The sequence below is a fragment of the Taurulus bubalis genome (genome assembly GCF_910589615.1).
Source record: "Taurulus bubalis genome assembly, chromosome: 5".
Classification (NCBI taxonomy): Eukaryota; Metazoa; Chordata; class Actinopteri; order Perciformes; family Cottidae; genus Taurulus; species Taurulus bubalis.
Genome location: NC_136593.1, coordinates 9,034,594 through 9,056,208, shown reverse-complemented (window position 1 = coordinate 9,056,208; position 21,615 = coordinate 9,034,594). Strand labels below are relative to the sequence as shown.

Genomic DNA, 21,615 nt, shown 5'->3' with positions numbered 1-21,615 from the left:
TGTGTGTGTGTGTGTGTGTGTGGGTTGTCATGCATATGCAGTAGAGGTGGGGGTGCTTCTTGGGTGAGTGACTCCAGGAGTGGTGCAGAATGGAATGGCTCTTCCCTGTTCAAGCCTGATTGGAATTAATTCCTGCTTCCTCAGCATGATCCAAACCATGGGCATTTCTGCCTACAGTGCTCTCTAAAACTGAATAGGGTGTGTGTGTGTGTGTGTGTGTGTGTGGGATGGAGCGGCAGCGAGAGAGAGAGAGAGTGAAAGACCTAGCAATTGAAGTGTACCACAAAATAGGAGAGTGATAAATAGAATAGAAATAATCCAGAGATTTAGAAAAAAAGATGCAATAGCCTGGGAAGCAAGAGAGGTATTATCTCCTCAAGACGGAGAGACATGGAGTCACAGAGATCACACTTAGTTAATGTTAGTTAATGTAATCTTAATGATCACGACCCTTCCACTTTGGCTGCTCCCCCTTGTTCGACCCTGTTGCACCTCAGTCAAATTACGCACTAAATGAGTGTGCAGTTCATGTTTTAAACGTCGTAGTGGAGCGCCGGCCTTAATGAGGTAACAGCTACTGCTTAGCCAAGCATTCTCCTGCCCTGTCCCTGTCCCCGTTTCATTTTGTCACGCTGTTCCACTGTCCAACATCAGCTGGGGCCAGCAGTATTTTTCTGTCATTTCAGTGATAAGGTCACAAGTACAATGACAATAACTGTAGGGATTAAAAAGAAAGTAAAGGTACCGGACAGACCACCTTGACCACCACACGTCACTCACCGGCACATTGCCGTCCTTCTTTCCTGTTTGACGTTTAGCTCAAATAGCTGGAGAATATTATCACTTTAATGCGAAGACTATTGGAATGCTTTTTCTTTTAGTCAACACATTCCAAACCAACAAGACCTACCTTACTAACAAGTTTTGCCTTCGTAACAAAGGCCTGAGTTTAGCCTGAGCTAGATGTATTCCTCTTTGCCGTAGATGTCTGTTGTTGTCCCCAAACTAATACATCAGTGAGCCTCGCCTTAACCCTGGGTGATTACGATGGGCTTGGGCACTGCAGTTTATTTTGGGTCAATTCCACATACGCTGTCCTGCTGTTGAATAATCACCCTTAGCACCAAATGTGTATTAATCCACAGCTAAAAATAATCCCCAGCAAATGCACTGTTTCAACAGTTGGAGTAAAAACTGCTAAACAACTGTAGTGTCCAGCTGTTTTAGGACATCACTTCTCTAAAAATCAAACTATAATTGTGTAACCTATTTTGAATTTACATAATTACAAATGGATTTTGGGCTGAGTGCTGTGTACGCAATGTTAGTCAGAATTGCTTGAGAGACAGATACATGTAGTGCTGGTTTTAGTCTAAACACAACAATAATTAAATAAAACCAAAGAAACCTGCCACTTATTTGCTTTTGCGATATGTCCTTTGAGCTATCTCAACAACATCTACAATTGTTTTATTTTTTTTCCCAACTGTAGGCAGCTCTTTTATTTCTTCTTTCTACTTATATTTCTAACACCACAAGAATGCTGTCATCTTTAATAGTGTATGGACTTGATTTTCTTCACTTTTACTGTGTGAACGCACAATATACTCAAACCCTCGTTAGAATCGGTTGTTTTTATGTAATGGTGACACCTGTGAACTATCACAGGGTTGCTTTATATGCCGTACTGGAAGCAGATTGCAGATAGCAGAGTCAGCCGCATCAGTGATATGCTCACTGTGCTGTTTTCAGCCCAATCATACAGAAAACTGCTTTGGAAAACGTGAGGCAATAATAGTAAGAAAGTAATCAGTAGTCAGCTGCCTGAAGCATATTCATTGTTAGTTATAACTCCTGTCATGTCTCCCAGTGCCGGTCTCTGTCATAGCTGTCCCGCCTCAAACCCTCCCTCTTTATGCAGAGGCTTCCTGCCTTCCTGCCTGCCTGCCTGCCTGCCTGTCTGTCTGTCTGTCTGTCTGTCTGTCTGTCTGTGTGTCTGTCCATCTGCGTGCTTGCTCAGCATTTGCTACACAGCAATAATACTTTGTCTGTTTGTTTTCAAGGGTTGGTTAACTCTGAAAAGGAGAAGAGAGGGCAAATAACACACGAGCAGCAAATATGATGGAATGTGAGGGCCTTGTGAGGGTGTCCTTTGGAAAATTTGCGGCTAATGAAATTGCAGTCTTAAATCAAATTTGTAGTGCATGCGTGATTGAATGTTGCTTTAAGAGCCGTGCATGTCTTTATGTTGGGAAAGAAGAGGGAACATGGATGGAGTCACTGCAGAACGTAGTTGTGTCCTCTGACTCATGATGATAACGACTGTAAAGAATTGATTTAATACAATTTCTTGGTAGAGGACATCATGGACTGAACACAACCAAAAAGGAACTGCCTAGAAGATGGTGCTTAGGGACCACCCATATTAATTACAGCCCAAATAAATACCCGTTCTATTTCTTTATTATAAAAATTACAAATGGTTGGAGCAAACTGAGCCACCAGTGTGGCCATAGAGGTGATTTGCTTCACTAACAAATTACAGTTTGCTGGCTCACTAATGACCACCAATTGCAGGGTGTATTTTTAAATAGTGTTGAGGAGAGAATAAACACTCATGAATGACATGATGAAAACAAGAGTTAAGCAAGATTGGTTAAATACATTCATTTCTTGTTTTACTAACATAGTGCAGTGCATTGGAGCAATTCATCCTCAAACTGCTTTTTGCTTTACCTTCCCCCCTTTACAAGAATGTAGATTAGATTTCTTCATCATTGGTCCTCCTCCACACATTATTCCCTGCATTCTAGTGATTTACATTTTATGTTTTTATGGTGAACATTTTCTTTATTCATAGAAAGGAAAATTCAGGCATGTTGAGGTGACAAAAATATGACAGTATAATGGTACATATCTGTATTGCTTTCAAATATGTATTCTATTGCAGATATGTATTTTCTCATTTAATGTTATCTCTGCCGAGTCAACTCTTACCTCCTCTTCTGTGTCTTCTATTTGGTGCAGTAGTAGCCTCTTTAAATATGCATCTAACACCTGTTAATGATACGTTAATGTGTTTTTATTTATTTATAAAACCCTAGAATTAAATAGCTGAAATGTGTTTCATCAAGATTTAATGTTCAATACGTTCTGCACATTCAAAACATATCTCACATATTTTTATGTTCTCTGAGCTGCAGAGCATGAAGTTGTAATATTTAGAGAAAAAAGTTGTAATATTAGGAGAATAAAATGTCACTTAAATGAGAATACATTTATAATAAAAATAAATTGTATTAACCTGTAAAACTGAAACTAACAAATCTGTTCAGGCATAAATCTCCCCATGATGTGGCTTATTGTCTCCACAAAAGTTAACTTCAGTCCCACCGAAAAAGTGCAGGCTAGATCCACACGTTTACATTTCAAACTAGCAGTGTTATTTGAGTCATAATGAGTCATAACAATTCCACAAGCAACATTAATCCCTAATTCCTAAAAACAAAAACAAATTCACCCCTCGGAGCACAGAGAAGAAGGCCGGGACTGTATGCTACTGACACTCGTGGTCAGCTGTGGAGCGAACCACTGCTGTCGGTTATAAAAATCAAATAGCTAAAAAGAATCATATTTAGTCATATATTTTATTATTGTGCATAGCCTATATGACCAAGTACGATTTAAGTTATTTTTTAATTGCTGTAATGAACACTCAGTGCCGTCAGGTGCACAGCGCCCACTGGAGACACCATGGCTGCCACACACATTCTCTATCTTAATGATAGCTGTCAGTTTCAAGCAGTTTCCCCTCATGCAGAGAGTCAGTGGGATTTTTAGGAAATAATTACCAAAAGGTCCGGACCTCATAGTTAGCTGAGGCCATGTTATCCACACCAGAAGCACATTGCTCCACGCCTCTCAACAAGCAAGTCTGCTCCTCTGTGTGTGTATGTGTGTGTGTGTGTGTGTGTGTGTGTGTGTGTGTGTGTGTGTGTGTGTGTGTGTGTGTGTGTGTGTGTGAAGAAAATGCAAAATAGTTTGCTTGAATATTGGTGAGGAAAATTCTGTCCTCCCAAAATGTTGGTAGGGACACACCCCTACTATTCCCTTTGGTATGGCTGCGTGGTTAGCTGCAATGTTAGCTGCAATGTAAAAGTTGTATGCATATGCACTAAATTTGTATAAGTGTGCATCATATATATGGAAATAAAACAGTTGTATATGATATAGGAATAATGCAGTGTTTTTCAGGTTTAAGGTCCAAAACCTGAGGTTGGGAGCATTTTGATTGCCTCTAAATGGCTCTCAACATAGTGACAGTAAACCTGCTGCTCACAGCTAAAGGTTCTCTCAGCGCAAACTACAATGCAGCAAAAGTGCTGACAGAGCTAACAGTATTCACCTGAGGGGGAACCAGAGGGTGGGTGCTACACTTGCGTGACCAAGCTGTCGGTCAGAATAGAATTGTCAGCTTCAAGCGCTGCAGGAGCGCAGTGCAGAGCAGCAGCCGTGAGCTAACCAGTGGGGCCAGCTCACATGCACTGGGAGCATGTGAACTGGCCCGCTGATGTCAACAAAGCAAGGAGAAGCTCCGATTACAGTACACACAGAGGGAGAACTTCAATCTCTGCTCAGGTAGACATTACTCCACTAAATATTTACATAAATATAGTTTGCTTCTATATTAATGGTCAGAATGTTAAATACAGCTCATTTGAAAGGAAATTAAGAAATTCAAAACTGCATTATAGGTCTATTTGATGAATGGATGTTCACTTACAAACTAGCAGGTCATCCTTCTCTTTATGGCACAGCGTCCATTGTATATTGTCTGAATAAAAGTGGAACCAGCATTATGTAAAACACCTGCGATTTGAAAAGCTATTGTTGCCTCATGTCCACCTGCGAGGTGATCTGAGATTTACAGGTCCATTCATTTAAAACACCCATTCTTCCGTTATAAAAACCTAAAATTCATATTTGGCAAAAGTGGTAAATAGACTTAGATTTATGCAGCGCCTTTGTAGTATTCTGACCACTCTTTGTTAAAATGCACCCATTCATACACTGATGGCAGAGGCCCCCATGCCAGTGGCCACCTGCCCATCAGGATCAAATCTAAATGTTCGTTCACACACACAGACACACATACACACCGAGTACATGAGAAACCATTGTAACAGGGATACATTCAAAGCCTCCGTTTATTATTTATTGTTATTCATGTATTATGTATTCATTATTTGAATTACAGCATTAGGTATTAGCCTTCCAATAACTGTCACTTTTGGGTTGAGGGTCATAAATGTATATTTTTTTATAGTTCTTTTCTTGCACATGTCCACACTTTTGACATAACAGTTGTGTGACCTTAGTTTTGCAAATAACCACAGCTGTGAGAGCTATGCCTTTAATCATAAAATCAAGGGATACAAAACGTACTAACAGTGTTTTTTGTATATGCCTCGCTCTCTAAGAGCTGTCCCCATTGGGTTAAGGGTGAAGCTGATGTAAGACTCAGTGTGACACCAAGGCCCAAAGCAAACAACACAAACCAGTTTCCAAACTGTAGATGCTACGCATAATGAAGCAGGGAGGCACGGACTGTTCTACAGTTAACACCATGTCAGCCCTGTATTGAACTCCATGCTCTCTTAACACGACACTGCTGTTGCAGAAGAATGCGTAAAAGCGCAGGATCTACCAACTACTGTGAAGCACATTCAACATGGAATGAGTCAGGGAGGATTCAGATACATCTCGCAGATAGAAACGGATGAAAGGGCGCGGAGAAGAAGCCCAGGATGCCGCTGCACAGATATCTGCTACTGTCATCCTTCCTGGGGAGAACCATGGATGAGGTGGATAAGGCACTTGTGAAGTCCTGCTGACGTCCTGAGGAGGCTCTACTCTCACTGCACTGTAGGCTTGTGTGATGGCGGCGCACACCTAGTGAGACAAAATGCTGTTTTGAAAGGCCACGCCTTGTGAGTGCTCTCCGTCAGGAACAAACAGCTGCTGATATCCTCTTCATGTTAAACGTGCGTACGACGTACTGAGACAAAGTGTGAGCTGGGTAGAGTCAGGGAGACATTTCTTCTGCCTTATTCTGATCAGCCGGAGGGGAAAATCCTTTCAGAGAAATGCTTCTTGATGGAAAAGAGTCTTGCAGGAATTTGCACTACCATCCTCTCTAAAAGAAACCAAGACCGAGGCTGACAGCGCACATAGATCACTCGCTCTCCTCCTGGCCGAAGTTCGGGCTAGAAGGAGCGCTGTCTTGAGAGAAGGTATCTTGACAGAGATTTTCCCTATTGACTGAAGAGGGATACCCCTAAGAGCATGCAGCACCACGTATATCCTACTGTGGTGCTATAGAGCGTGTGCCAGATTTCCACCCCATACCGAGAGGGACGCATCCGTGTGACATCAGTCTCCCTCGGGGAACCCCTGAGTAGGATGCCAGGTCTCCCTGCAGCGAGAGAGGGAAGGTCAGCATTCATAAGATCATAAAACCCAGACAAGGAATACCTGTGAAGTTTCATATTTGCCAGGCCTGGGGATCTGCTGTATCCAATTGCAGGTTTCAAGATATATATTTCCAAATGTCCATCAGATTTGAAATCTTTCTGCCTCCATCCAGAGTGCGCTGTGACCTCCAATGTGTGTCACAGCCCGGAGCCTGCAGCTGAAAGTACACGTGGCTTATCATGTGTTCTTGAAATTTTCATCAATGGTTAAATGACCATGGGATAAGTGGGATAAAGCCCTATAAAGGTCTTCATAATCAGGAATGAAAGTCCTTACAGAATCAATTCCTGATAAAGGACACCTCGTCGGGCGTTACATATATCATTGTGCATTTCTGCAGTCTTTTTATCTGTATGATGTTGCAAAGGAACCACTGCAGAGGGTTTCTTTCAATGCCAATGAATGGTTTTGTAGAACGATTGAATCTGCGTGAAGGCTTGGTGGTGTGGATAACTTTCATATCCGGGTAATTTTTGTTCAGTAAGACATCAAAAAGATTGGGTCCTTGTGTTTATTATATTGTGGTTCTAACTATATTCACATTGTCAGTGAATGAAGATATATTTCTCTTTTATTTTGATAGTGGGTTCAACAAAAAGCTGAACTGCAATTATAGAAATGTTTGAGGTTGCCAGGGGGAAGCCACATTTCTAGTGTTGTCATGGGCAGTTTAATGTGAGCAATTGAGAATTAATATGATGGTTTTAGTGAATATGGTATGTTGGCTTAGGAGAAAAAAAGAGAGAAACAATAATTAATAATTTCACTTTTGTTGAATATAAGACCTTTTAAAACAGTACCTATTCAAGTATTAAGTACTTATATCTGATGTGCTTTTTTCTTTTACTATATTACATTTTTTTTTACATTTAATTAGATTTTTAGCTATTTTTCAGATATGTCACTGTTTGGAATTAAGTTAAAAATAGCATTTACTTGAAGTGTATTTCTTTGTTTTTTAGATCATTTTATGTTTTTGCTGTTGCCGTACTTCCTCAGATGTTTGTTGTCTTATTTTTAAATGATATGTCTTTTCCAAATTAACTTGCTGTTCCTTCTTTATCGTGCATGGGGTTGTATTTCCTCTCATACTCATCTTTTTTCCAAAAATATTGAGCCGTACATTTTGCTTGCAGCAAAGCTTACAGAGGCTTAAATAGTGATTGGTGGGGTGAGATTTGTTTTAATCTCTGCATTTAAGACTGAAAAATCCACTTAATAACTCCTATAAATAAAATAACATAATGTTTATGGGAATAATAATAATAATATCATTTATTATGAATGTATTGTTACCTTGGAGACAGAGACGTGTGGTTCAGTATGAATATTTATTTTGAAGGAATGTGATGGACATCCCTATTTAGGGAATAAGATAAATAAATGGGACTGTAGAATTTAACAGGAATTGGAAACTATGTATTTCCTATTGTGTGCTGCTCAGGTGTGCTGAAAAGATGTGATCAAAAGAGTCTTGGCTGTGGATTTACCTTTATATATAAGCCAAAGCTTTTCCATGGTGGTGATATGTTATTACCAGGTAGCTTATGTAGGATGACATTTTGGGCAAATATTGATGTTTCAGAAAGCATCATTAATATTTCAATCGAATGCATCTTTTTTCCCTTTGGTTTTTCCCAGCCATGGTAAGTGTTTAAATATTAATGTAGCTTTGAGCTACGCCTGAAAAGTTTTAAAAACCCAGAGGCTAAAGTATAAACGAGTATAATGCCTGACAATACTACAGGTATAGTTTGGCATATTGTGCAATTAAACATTGGATGGATTACGTTTTTGACACAATTTCTGGGACGCATATTGCACAGACATTATTGGCACTGGCACAGTGGCACCCCAAGCTAATGCTTATGCTTCACACGCCCAGCTAATATTGGAGTAATAAAGACAGGCCTTTTCCAATTTTAAATCAGTATTACACTGTGTTATAACATGCATACTGAGACATCCGTCACTTTTTTGTCACTCCTTGTGTGAGCTGACTGACAAAGCAGCCCAATTTGTTGGGTTTGAAACCATTTAGTCACTGAGGCAGACATCCTTTCCTACCACTCAAAGGTCAGGTGACAGCAAGGGAGTCTGGTGGAAATGTGGCTAGAAGAGGCAGCTCTTGATGGTGGAATCACAACAGGGTGAAACGTTTCCACTGAGCTAATCCTGTGATTGATGTGGTTCCATTAGAGAGGACCTGAGGACCTTTGAGTGGCCGAGATGTGGCACGACACGACATCTGTTCCGTAGCCTCTAACCTCAGGTAATGCTGACTGACAAGTCAGATGGCAAATAGCCATCTGATGACAGACATTAAGCTGACCACTATCCTCAGCTATTTTCTACTAATGATGCCAGTAGGCACAAACAACAAACTGTGAGGTTCAAAGTAGCACAAGATTAGCCTTGGACTGGCATTTATCTTATATATAAAGACAGGTAGGAGAAATTGACAAACTGCAAAGGCCATTTAACGATAGGGGTATGTTTGAAGAAAATGTCTTGCATTTTTATCTGCTAAATAAATCTCAGCATCTGTAGCTCTCTTGCATTCCTTGAAGACATGTTATCTCTGTAAATGCCATACAACCTAGTGCCTTATTTTGGATTATTTAATGTAACTATGTTGTCGCAGTTTATCTTTGGATCAAATGTTTATTTAAACGAAAACAATGAGGATTTTAAGAATCAAGCACACCATGTTGAGGATAATATGACTATCGCACTGTTCCTAATAGACATAAGCAGTATCTGTATTGGACAATTTGCTTCTGGAAAAGACTGGTGCTTCATTTTCCAAATTTCTGAAATGAGTTATGGAGAATGACAAGACTGAAAGCCAACAGAGCAGGAGAAGCCTTGTGGAATGTATGATTCAACTGTTTTTATGAAGGTCAATGTCCCATCTATCACTGCGGAAAATTATACACAATACACACAATAGCCTGCATTGTGAAGGACGTTTGTGGTGACCGGCACGGAGAATAGCACTTGGCAGAATAAAGCTGTAAGAGAAGAAAGCTGTGTCAATAATGGTTTAACAATATTTATACATTTTCCAAAATGCTTTGTCTAGTATTGTTTTGTCAAGTGACCTGGACACATGCAGCAAATCATAGCGTAAAACCAAGAACTATAGAGGCCTTTGTATGAATAAAGTTGTAATTCAACAAAAAGCATCAACCCAGTTCGAGGTACTGTTTTGGACAAGTAGTTCAAAAACAAGCATTGCATGTCTTATTTCCTTTGTTTTATCTTTCTTGTTCTTTTGACCTTTATCTCTCTCTCTCTCTCTCTCTGTCGCTGTCCTTCTCTCTCTCGCTCTAACCCTCAGCATAGTCAGCATGAGAAATAAATCCCTCACTCCTTCTGTATGTAATGTGAGAACTCCACAAGGGAATTAAAGTAATAATCACCCTTCCTGTTGCTGTAGTCCAGAGAGGTTGCCCAGGAGGCTGCAAATTACTGCAGTCACCATTAGGACAGCCGGGGCCTGTCATGCTAACAGAAGATGAGACATTTAGAGCAGCAGAATCACAGGAGAGAGCAATGCGACAAGGCAGGAGCAACTTACAATCAATATTCTCTGCCAACCTCTATGTATTTGACCAGTAACGTCCACCATTATTTGCTTAACCACAGTGCTTGACATAATTGATTTGGGCTGATTGTTGACTGTGTGTGTGTGTGTGTGTGTGTGTGTGTGTGTGTGTGTGTGTGTGTGTGTGGTCATGTGTACGAATCAGTGTGTATGTGAAAGAGGGAGGGATGGAGAGAGGAAGAGAGAGAGAGTGAAAGCGTGAGGAGGCATGGAAGATGTGTACGACAACGGCAACTTGTGAAATTGATTAAGACTCTCATGTTTTCATTATTGTAGAGATGCGATCAAGCAAAGAAGCATCGACACTGTCTTTATTGTGCATTGTACATTTTGACATGTGCTGTGTGTAAAACAAAAAAAAGTGTGATACCTGGCTGAAAGGCTTCTGCACAGGAAAAAGTTCTGTTCCTCAATGTTTCTTCTTCTAGAATAACAACTTGTGTCATTGTTTGTCCTGAGACAAATGCTTAAAACTAATAAGATGTTCAAATTTACAGTTGACATGCCACGCTGGCCCACAATAGTGTCTCCAAAAGAAATAATGATCTTATCTTTTGAAAGAAACATTCCAACGCTAACGAAAGTAGATTTACAATCTGTCAGAAGAGATGAAAAATATCACCAAATCCTTGTAGAGATCAGGAAGAGGATCAAGGTAAGCAGGTCATTGTATTTTATGACATGGCAGATTTTTCTCCCCTCTATAATTCATCCTCTCTCATTCCCATTCTTTTCCTCTCTCTCATTCTCTCCCCACCGCTCTCTCCTGGGGCATTTATGTGGATGAGACAGGAATGAATCACAGTGGAAGTAGTGAAGAAATAACTTTTCATGTGAAAACACCTCAGCTTTTATGGCTTTACTAAATGATCCATAATGCGGGCGGGGAGCACTCAGTCCTGCAGATTAAGGCGGGTCGTAGCGGGGAAAGAGGCTCAGTGCTGCAGCCGTTAGACCCCTCCACTGAAGCTCGCACCAGTACAGCCCCAGCTGAGATGGGCACAAATCTCTTTTATGAGGCTGCCTCTTAAATAGCTGTCAGTCTAGTGTCTCACACGTGGCACACTCCTCCAGCTCCCCTCACAGTAATTGAACCATCTCTCCCCGAGTGCTGAAATGGTGAGGGAAGCCATTCAGACAGCCTGTGTTGATACCATTAAACCAAACTTGTGCATAAATCTAGCTACATAGCTATCGTCACCCACCATCCGTGGAATTCTCCAAGCCCAGAAAAAACTACCCTGCTTCTTACTCCATTTAACCAGAGATGGTCCCGGGGTTAGTTTGCATCTGGATATTATTTACATAATCCTTTCGAGAGAAACTGTGCGCTTCTTAAATATAATTTGCAACTCAGACTGCATGCTATTATTCTGTAATGACTGTTGCTTCTGTCATGTTCCTCCCACCATGACGCCGTTACAGCATTGTGTGTACCAGTAAGAAGCAGACTAATTCATAGACAGATTCATAGAAAGGACTAATCTCTAAACTGCAAATTATAAGTATGTTGTATTTACTTTATTAACTGTTAAACTCACATACCTGCTGGGTTTTGTGTGCATTAAAGAGGTGTTATACTATGACAATATAATTATAAAACCATTCATAATAGAATAGAAGTGGTAAAAACTAAATAAACTGCTGGTATTCAACCAAAAGTATGTCTAGCAGAGCATTTTGCTCTGCTAGAGGGTTAAATGATTAACCCAGCCATGTCCTCCTTAAAGCTGCACGACCATGAGAAAAGTTGCAAAGCACTGTTCTTGTGAATGCTTTGGTGAATGCTAGGGAAACATACGCAATGCAATTGGCTATCGTATCATATAATTATTATCCTGAAAATCACTTGTGTTACATTTGAAAAAAAAAATAGCTTAAGTAGCACGTTGCTGACTTTTCTATTTTTTAATTTTTGTATGGTGTACATATCTGCAGGCTCTGAATGCATGAGGGAGTGAGGTGAATACGTATCTTTTTTTTTTCAACAGGTGTCACAAAGGTCACATATGTAAAAAGTTTTCCCAGGTCTTCTGACTTCTTGTTGACCGCTGGAATTTTAACCTCACCTGACCTCAGCAGGGTCAATTTCATTATTGGTTTTCTTGCATAGATATGTTTAGAAAAAGAAAGTTTTGTTTTGCTTTATAACCAAACCAAAAAGACTCATCCAAAACAAATGTGCCCATCGGGGGGAATAAAGAGAAACAAACCTGTATATTTTGGTAATTAAAAATTATTATTGCTACGGTGCGTGCTGTCTCATCTGAGAGCAATTGATGATTGAAGTTTTAGCTAGAGAGAAAAACAACTCTTGAGCTAATGAATATCTGGAGCTTCTCTCCATTAGACATACTTCTCCTATTCCAATATGCATTACATTTGAATCTGAGAAGTCAATATTTTTTATTGAATTCCCACAACTCCATCAACAGTAGAATCTGCTTAAGTGAGATTCCAACCACGCCAACAGATACTGTAAGTAATGACTTCTCCCACTAAAAACATTGATGCAGACCAAAGCTATAATAAGAACCCAAGTGCCAAACTCCCTGGTTCACTTCTCTTTTTAATATAAACACAATAAAGAAACATTTGCATTTATATAGTTCTTCCAAGCCATCCCACGGTGCTGCAAGCCAGTACACAGAAACAGCTGAGCATCAAACTGATTGTTACCTGGGGAAAATTAAGATAAGGGAGAAATCCCATGGACGAAAATGACTTTGTTGGACCCACAGCGGTAGGACCAACCAAGTGAGCAGAATTAGCTCTCCCCTGCCTGCTGCCAGTAATGAAAATACCTATAGTCTTGTTTTCAATATGATAAGGACGATATCGCACTCATCCCCCAACTGGGATGCAGCATATCTGGATCTTCTAAGGATCAGGGTGGTGTGCAGGGTGGTATGTTTGGATGGAGTAATGACTGTATATGTATACTCAGAATATGAATTAAAGGCTCATTCCATCCTAGTTAATATGCAGTGCTTTGAATCCACTGCGAGCAGCAATATATCAGGATGCAAGGCTGTTGACAGTGCCAGAATTCATGATTCTTTGAAATTGCACATGCCGGAGGATCACTGATCCATCCTTCCCTCCATCTATTTCTGTGTGTCCTCACTTATCCCAATTCGCACCAATTGTTTCTCAGGATAATTTACCTTCGAGCTAATTTGTCACGTTCCCATGTCGATCAGAATAGCTGCAACATTGAACACGCTCATTTGTTTCCCTCTCATCATCGACCACGTAGAATACTGCATCGTATTCTGTTCGTATGCTGTTTGCCAGTTTCTATTTATTTACATACAGGCAGAACAAAAGAGTGCTACAGCACCAGGATAGTGATCTGAGCTGTCTGATTTAATGACCAGCTGACTTTAATGATAATCCACTGGCCTCTCCTTCCCTCTTTGCCCCTTAAGAGCTCCAACTCATGACAGGAAACAAACAGTGCTCTGACACTTCCCGCTAATTAGCATCATTAGCATACGGCCATTATGTGGCTGGACAGTAGCATGACAGGGCTCTGAGAAAGGCTACGGTGGTGACCTTTGGTGGACAACACCAGCTGTCAGTAATTACCCGTAGCATTGGGCAGCCGCATGGAGACAAAGACCGACTGCTTGTCCTTGAGGACCTATGGCGCCCAGTAACGTCTCCTTTTTTATTTTATTTTCTCCTGTGAGTGAATTTATTTATAGAAAGAAAAAAAGAAAAATTGCTCACTTGCTAAAAGGCAAGTACAGTTGTTTCTTAACCTAAGACTTTAGGCCGAGCTTGAACTAAAATGTGTGACTAAATGGATAGATGTGCCAGTCTATTCGCTGCCATAAGCTCTTCTTTGCACTCTGTTGACAAATATACTACACTGAAAATAATTACTTTAACACCTGCTCCACAAATTCAAATTTTTAAGCTTCATGTGGAAATTACTATATTCTCCATATAAACGCGGTAATCGCAAATAATTGTTTGTTGTAGATTTCTCGAGCTTCGAAGATCAATGTTGACTTTTTGACTCCATGTTTCCTTTTCATCTCTGAGTGCTTCCTTTCCGATGAGAGGCAAAACAACTCTGTCGGGAAAAGGTAATTTAAAACATCAAACAATTTGTTCAGAAATTCAAGATAAAATAGCTACCTGGTGCAGTGCTATTCAAAATGCATTAACCTGCCTCTCCCAAGTATAACCACAGAGTATGCATGCGCACACAAACAGGTGTGGGCACACATTTATACGCTCATTACTGTTACTTTACTTGTGAGTCCCCCATTTCCCTGTGCTGCACTAAGCGCACAACCTTAACCGTAATCATCACATCTGTGTGCATAACCCCAACCCTTACCATCAAGCGTCTCTCTTAACCTTGGCCTAAAACCAAAATTGTATTTGAACCTTAACAACAATGTGTTGCCCTCACGCCGCTCTTTGAAAGAGAAGCTACAGGCACTACAAATCTCATCAATGTCTTCAACTCATACTGGTCCTTGCAAAGATATAAGTACACACACACACACACACACACACACACAGTCACAGACCGTACAATTCCAGCACTTGTAAAGTTTCCCTAGTGGCATCCTGGCTCAGAAGCTTTTATTTATTTAATTTTTTGACACAACGTTGTCTCTTTTCAACAGGAACATCCGTTATGAAGGTTACCGCATCAGATGATGACGACCCTGCATACGGCAGCAGTGCCAGAGTGGTGTACAGCGTACTGGATGGAGAAAAGATTTTCACTGTTGACAGACACACAGGTAAGAATGGTAACAGCAACACATCCAGCCCTCCCTACACCTGCAACTCTTTTTTTCTTGTGTTTCTTCTCTTTTGCTACAGCACATGAATCAATGTTAAGCCCGGATACCACAGTTCCCAGATCAATCAAAATTCGTGGCCAAAATCATATAATCAATTGAGCAAAAACAAGCATCTGATCAAGTTTCAGCCAGTAACTACTGGCTCATTTTAGCAACCAGTCAAAATACCACATGGCATAAATTGCTTGGCTCCACACAGTGATTAGTGCAACCTAAAGTAAGCCCAAACATTGCCCACATCACCTGGGCAGACCAAATGCACTGGATGTTCAGCTCAATAAAGCCTCAAAGTTGTTGTTTCCCCCCACTAGTGCTAAGCATGAAAGACGAGTAGATGTGTCTGGTTTATATTTTCACTACATCCAGATTTACCCTCTGAAGAATCTCCCCCAACAATTTTAGGGGAAATTTCATATTTCCCTTTGTGTTGATTGGAATGACCAAAAGTCTGTCAGGGGTAGCTTTGCAACAGTGTTGCCTTTGAAACTAGGGAACAGCACTAACATTTTAATGATTTCTTTTTTGGTCTCGACCACTTTGATTTGGTCAGCCTGGGTCGTGGATGATAAATGGCTCTGCCTCAGTGGGACTGGATGGTTTATCCCAGTCTGTCTCAGGACCCCCGTTCCACCCACTCCCTTTCCCTGTATTGTAGGGAGGCGGTCTGGCCTAATAGGTGCAAGTCAAAAAGGTCAAAAGAAGAAGAGACAAAACAGCTCTGACATCTGCCTCATTAATATCACTCTCTCTCACCCTGACAACAGACTGCTCAGCAAGTCAGTATGTTTTTTTATGTCATTTTGGCCATGCTGAAATTGTCTGTTGCTGTTTTCAAGTGTGTGAGTCAATGCCTATACAAAAGCTGAACCACACACTGTATATGAGGACATCTCATTGTGATGTAAAAAACTACACAATAATTATCATTTTGAAAAGCAGTACCTACTAAAGCACATTTACATATATTCCTACTTTTCTATTTAATTGCTGATTATGAATATTATTTTATTGCTGTTCCGTTATCTGTGAATACAGCATATTTCTTCTCAGTTTCTATTGTAGCCAGGACCTAAATGGTAGGATAGATAGTTTTGTAGATACAAAGTAGAATTAGATTTCCATTGCCTCACGAAATAAGAACATAAATGCAATTGATACGAGTAAAAAAAATATTAGAATATCATCCTTTATTTTATGTTAATGTATGCATTATCATACTGAGGCTGCTCTATTTCACAGTTGGTGTACACGGCCCTATTACTGTGTTAAATTGGTTAATGTTAAGGCTCCGTGATATGCATTAGAATGTGGATCGCATAGACTTAACTGACTACATCCACGGAGTTCATGTAGACTATCTACATATAGTCTGTGCTGTATACTAGCTGCGGATTGGGGCTCTACTTGTGACAGCCCTAATTTAGATGCATCCCCTCTGGCCTTTGGTGGATGAAAGAGGAGCATGTCATCTGTCTCCCTCCTTAAATCCAGTGCTGCATGTACTGTATTTTGGCTACTCATAGAACATGGCTTTGGGCTAAATGTGAATCAGTGAGTTGTGTACCCAACACAATGCAAACCTTTGGGAGTGAGACAGCACACAAAGCCCAGGAAATGCATCAATAGATTCTGATGTGGAAAATCCCAAGGGGTAAAGTGGAATTATATTACTATTGCACAGTAAACCAACCAGCTACTGATGCTGCTGCTGCTGCTGCTGCTGGGCCAACAAGGAGAATGTCTCTGTTAAACCAAGAGAGTCTATGTGCTAGCTTGTAAGATAGACAGACAAAGAATAAAGAGAGAGACCACAGAACTGTCCGTTTGAATAACCAAATATAGTTTTTATGGACACTTCACAAGGCCAATGTCATATTTTACAACATCGGACAAATAATCTCAGACTCAGAGCCCATTGACTGTCTGACCCCGATAAGACAAGGTCCACAGTCTGTGCTTTCGGTGTAGACAGTGTATCTGGATAACCAGTGGTGTATAAAGTACCCAAAAGCCGTACTTGAGTAAAAGTAAAGATACCTTACTGGAAAATTACTCCAGTAAAAGTAAAAGTCACCTATTAAAATACTACTTGAGTAAAAGTCTTAAAGTATCTGATATTTTCTGTACTTAAGTATCAAAAGTATTTTTCTGATATAAAATGTACTTAAGTATTGAAAGTAAAAGTACAAGTACATGATTTTAATAAAAAAGCAAAGGGTCTGAATTTTGAGAATTATTAAGTTTATTCTTTTAAGTGCTATGGCCACCAGGACCAAGGACCAAGGACCAGGGGTTGTGTTGAAAATAACTGGGTTGGCTGTGATCCATCCACATATATTATGTTACACATAATATATAATATATATATACATAACATAATATATTGTACCTAAGTATACTTTTGCATCTACTGAACTTATCATCATAATTCTCCAAAAAGCAATATGACACTATGAAGGAGTTGCAACAGTGTGGTTATAAGTATGCTCATTCCGCCCGGTACCGGTCCGTGGGTCCCTTGGTACCGGTCCGTGGGTCCCTTGATACCGGGCCGTGGGGCCCTTGGTACCGGGCCGTGGGGCCCTTGGTACCGGGCCGTGGGGCCCTTGGTACCGGGCCGCACAGAAAGAATGAATGAATGATTAAAATTCAATTTAAAAAAAAATCAAGGCCGGAAAGATGTTTTATTGTGAAAAAGGACCGGATACATCCGTCTGTGATAACCTCAGACGAAACCTATTGACACATGTCAACATGTTGCGTTACTCTAAAAATTAAATTTAAGTCTGTTTCAACTTTGTCGGTGTTCTGGATTAAAACCAAGGCAGAGTATCCTGAGATCGCCAAAAAAGCACGAAAACATGCGTCCATTTCAACATCCTGTCTTTGTGCAGCGGGTTATAAGTTAAGCAGTAGACAGGACAATAAGGTTTAGTTAGGAGTAGAGTCAGTAGACTGGACATAACGAACACACGTCAGGTGTTGTTGTCTCCCGTCTCTCCGAGGTCGGACCCGGTCCGTGAACATATTGTCTTCACGTAACCGGTCCGTGACGCATAAAGGTTTGTGACCGCTGGGCTAGAGGATGTAGAGGGAAAATGCAGAATATTGTGATTCGCAAAACCTGCTTCGTGTCGTCTGTGTTCCGGATGTGTTTTTTTTTTTTCTAAAGATAGATTTGATTTTGTAGCGAGTAACGAAGGTTTCAGGGGAAATGTATCTGAGTAAAAGTACCAGTTTTCTTTGCAAAATGTAGTGAAGTAAAAGTAAAAGTAAACAGAAATATAAATAGTAAAGTAGAGTACAGATATTCCCAAAAACTACTTAAGTATAGTAACAAAGTATTTCTACTTCGTTACTATACACCACTGTGGATAACTGATATCTGGATCAAGACTCTTCCGTACCTAGTCATTGCCTACAATCCGATTAGCAAACTTGAAACGCGACAATAGAGCTGGAGATGAGAGATGACCTCTACAACCGGATTACGTCACAAGTAGCCAGTTTAACAGCTACATTTGAACTAAAGCGTCATCAGACGATAGCCGATGGGTTCCAAGATTGCATTTTGTCAAATATGTTCAGCCTCTGTTGCTCCCCACACAGACTGTTTACCTGCCGGCAACCGAAGCCTTCTCAAACAAGTACTTGGCTAACAAACAAGACTTCACATGGAAACCAGAACGCTTCCAATGCCAAAATATTTTCTGATGCCCACGGATTCTGTTTTCATCTCACCACTATCTCTGCTAAAATGCAACAGAATGTTCACTCTGGAGTGAACCCTGCCATTGCATGTAGTTTTCCCTCTCTCTCTCTCTCTCTCTCTCTCTCTCTCTCTCTCTCTCTCTCTCTCTCTCTCTCTCTCTCTATCCACTTCTTAAATTTTAGTGCAGTCTTACCAACCATGGATGAGTTTTGATGCTATTCATTGTGACTGAGGCATGCCTTCATTCCACCTCTATATATTATTCATCTTAATACAGCTGAGCCATACAATGGTGTATGAGCAGAGGTGCAAATATGACACAATCTCTTCAATACAGCCAGCCTGAGGAGGTGAAGTGGAATGTGCTGCACATTGTCGGTGTCTCCTTAATACAGTGCTTAGCAGAAGTTGATATTCAAATTACAAGTGGAAATATAGTTGGTAGTTGCAAGAGTGCGAACCACTAATGCAACCTTTCCAGTGATCTCACTTACTACTCCTACTTTTTCCCACTCTCTCTCTCGCTCTGTCTCTCTCCTTCAATCTCTCCTCCATCTCTCAATCATTAGGAATCATCATGACAGCAGTGGCAGATTTGGACCGCGAGACACAGGAACGGTACGAGTTGGTCGTCAAGGCAACAGACATGGCAGGACAAATGGGCGGTCTCTCCGGCTCTACCACGGTGACCATAGTGATCACAGATGTTAATGACAACCCACCGCGCTTCCAACAGAGTAAGTGTGTTCTGCATATGATCTTACATCAAGGCAGTGAGGGAGATGGTGAGACACAGGGAGGAAATGTCTGCGAATGTAAAAGACAGAAGTGAGAGTTAAGAGACGGAGGAGAGTAATGAGCCGAGACATCGAAACACAGAGAGGATGATAGAAGACAGACAATATAGTTTGCAACCTGCTGGCCGCTGACACCAATAATGCAATGGCAGCATCAGAGACCGTATAGAATGGGTTGTGTGTAGTCCAAGAAATTCAACTAACTTAAATTCATGAGCCCATCAAACCTGTGGCCCATAACAAAGTGCGGAGAATTGATACGTTCCACCGCACATTTGATCAAACCTTTTAAGCGAGGCTCAAGAGAGGACTGAATCAATATGGTTGATTGTTCCCTCATTGTAATGTTATGTGTTTTGGTCATGTCGTTTTGCGCTGAATGGCTTTCACATATCTTTTTATTGCACAGTAAGAGTTAAAACATGCAGCTCACCACACAAAGAGTTGGAAGAAAGGCTCCTAAGAGCAAACAACTTCAAGAGGCTGGTTTATTTTTAATGGAGTAACTTGTAGCACAATAAAAAAGGTGAGCGTATTTGAATGTCAGATTTAACTAGCACCTCATGTTTTCATGAAAACTACCTTTCCAACTACCTTTCCAAAAATACTAAAATAGTAGGCTACTTCCTTTTCTTGCTTTCATTTCAACTCTTTATTTCGCCCTCTTTTTTGGAGTTAAATCAGAACACTGTTACTTCTGTTACAGCTGGGAGAACAGCATCTGACAGCCTGGTGGACTGTATTTGATATGTCTCCAAACACCTTTTCTTATTTCTGTATAAATCGTTTTTTTTCCATCTCAGTAAATCATATTTACCCAGTCAGAGGGATAAACCCTGCAGGATTATAGTATCTTCAGTGTATGGTGTGGGGAATTGATAGAGTTTGGAAAGCAGCTGCATAAATAAGATGCAAGGGAAGATGATGTTGTGTATATGTAAGGACTTTGATGTGTTCCCATCAAATATCATATTTTTACTTTTATCTTGTTCATAATGAACTCTGGCAGATCGTATACATTTTCTTCAGTCTGTTCTGTCACTTGAAACACAACTTCAGATTTAGGATTGCCGACACGTATAAACACAAATAAAAGTCATCATATACTTGATCATACAGATGACTCAAACTAATACGATCTGCCACAGTTTCAACAAAGTTACAATTGCATTTATATTGTTTTAATTATATTTTACAGGAATACAATTAGAGCTGCTGTGTACTGTGATGTGTTACATTGTTGTGTAGCGACAACATATTATTTTGCTTATGTGAATGCAATAGTCACACTTACAATAACTGCCTGAAGTCTACTAGTTGCTATTTATTCATTATAATCCCAACCCAATGTCATTGTTTCACATCCCGTCTCTTCCTCTCTTTAGCTTCTTTATCTTTGTTACTCTCTCATCCCTTCCTCCTCCAACTTTTCTGTTTCTGCTCCCAATCCATCTCTTCTTCCAGTTTTCTCACTTCTAACCTCTCCACCTTCAGCCATCCATCTATCTTTCCTCCACTGCTGTTGTTTTTCCTCTTCTTCTCCACGTCCCTTTTGCTCTCATCCTTCCTCTTTTGTGGTGTTTTATTACTCCTACACTGTTTTTGTTTGTGTCACCTCTTCCCTCTGTTGCTTTGCTAAACCAAACTCTCCTTGTTTTATCCGTCAATGCGATGTCCACCTTCGGCCACCTACTCCATATACCAGAGATGTACCAGTTTTCTGTGTCGGAGGGGGCGGCTGTGGGGACACCAGTTGGACGCGTCATTGCAACAGATGCAGACATGGGAGAGAACACAGACATGAGCTATCTGATCAAAGAGGAAGGGGAGCTCTTCAAGGTCACTACAGATGTAGAGACACAGGAAGCAATTGTCTCCATCAAGAAGGTACAGTTAACTTAACAGAATGCTGCACTGCTGTTGTTATAGTCTGTTAAGCCAATGTTGCTTTTCACCAGTAACAAGGCACAAAGAAACAACATAAAAATACTTTGTTGTTCAGTCTATTTACTCTACAGCATGCCACCGATGAAGTAAATGAATTTGAAAGAGATAGCTCTTCCTGTCTTAGAAATCATAAACGAGAAGCAAGAGATGATGTATTTGCTCCAGAAAAGGGTATTTCAAGCA

At 40.5% G+C, this 21,615-nt stretch overlaps 1 protein-coding gene across 1 annotated transcript in view; it reads left to right on the top strand.

Moving 5' to 3' along the window:
* The window catches only part of cdh22 (cadherin 22), a gene marked incomplete at both ends in the record, with an annotated part of 67,848 nt that overhangs the window by 12,010 nt on the left and 34,223 nt on the right, over positions 1-21,615 (top strand). The window contains 3 exons of the mRNA XM_079218602.1: positions 14,794-14,913; positions 19,258-19,425; positions 21,191-21,372. Coding sequence (XP_079074728.1) covers positions 14,794-14,913; positions 19,258-19,425; positions 21,191-21,372 — 470 coding nt within the window. The remainder of the gene's footprint in view (positions 1-14,793; positions 14,914-19,257; positions 19,426-21,190; positions 21,373-21,615) is intronic.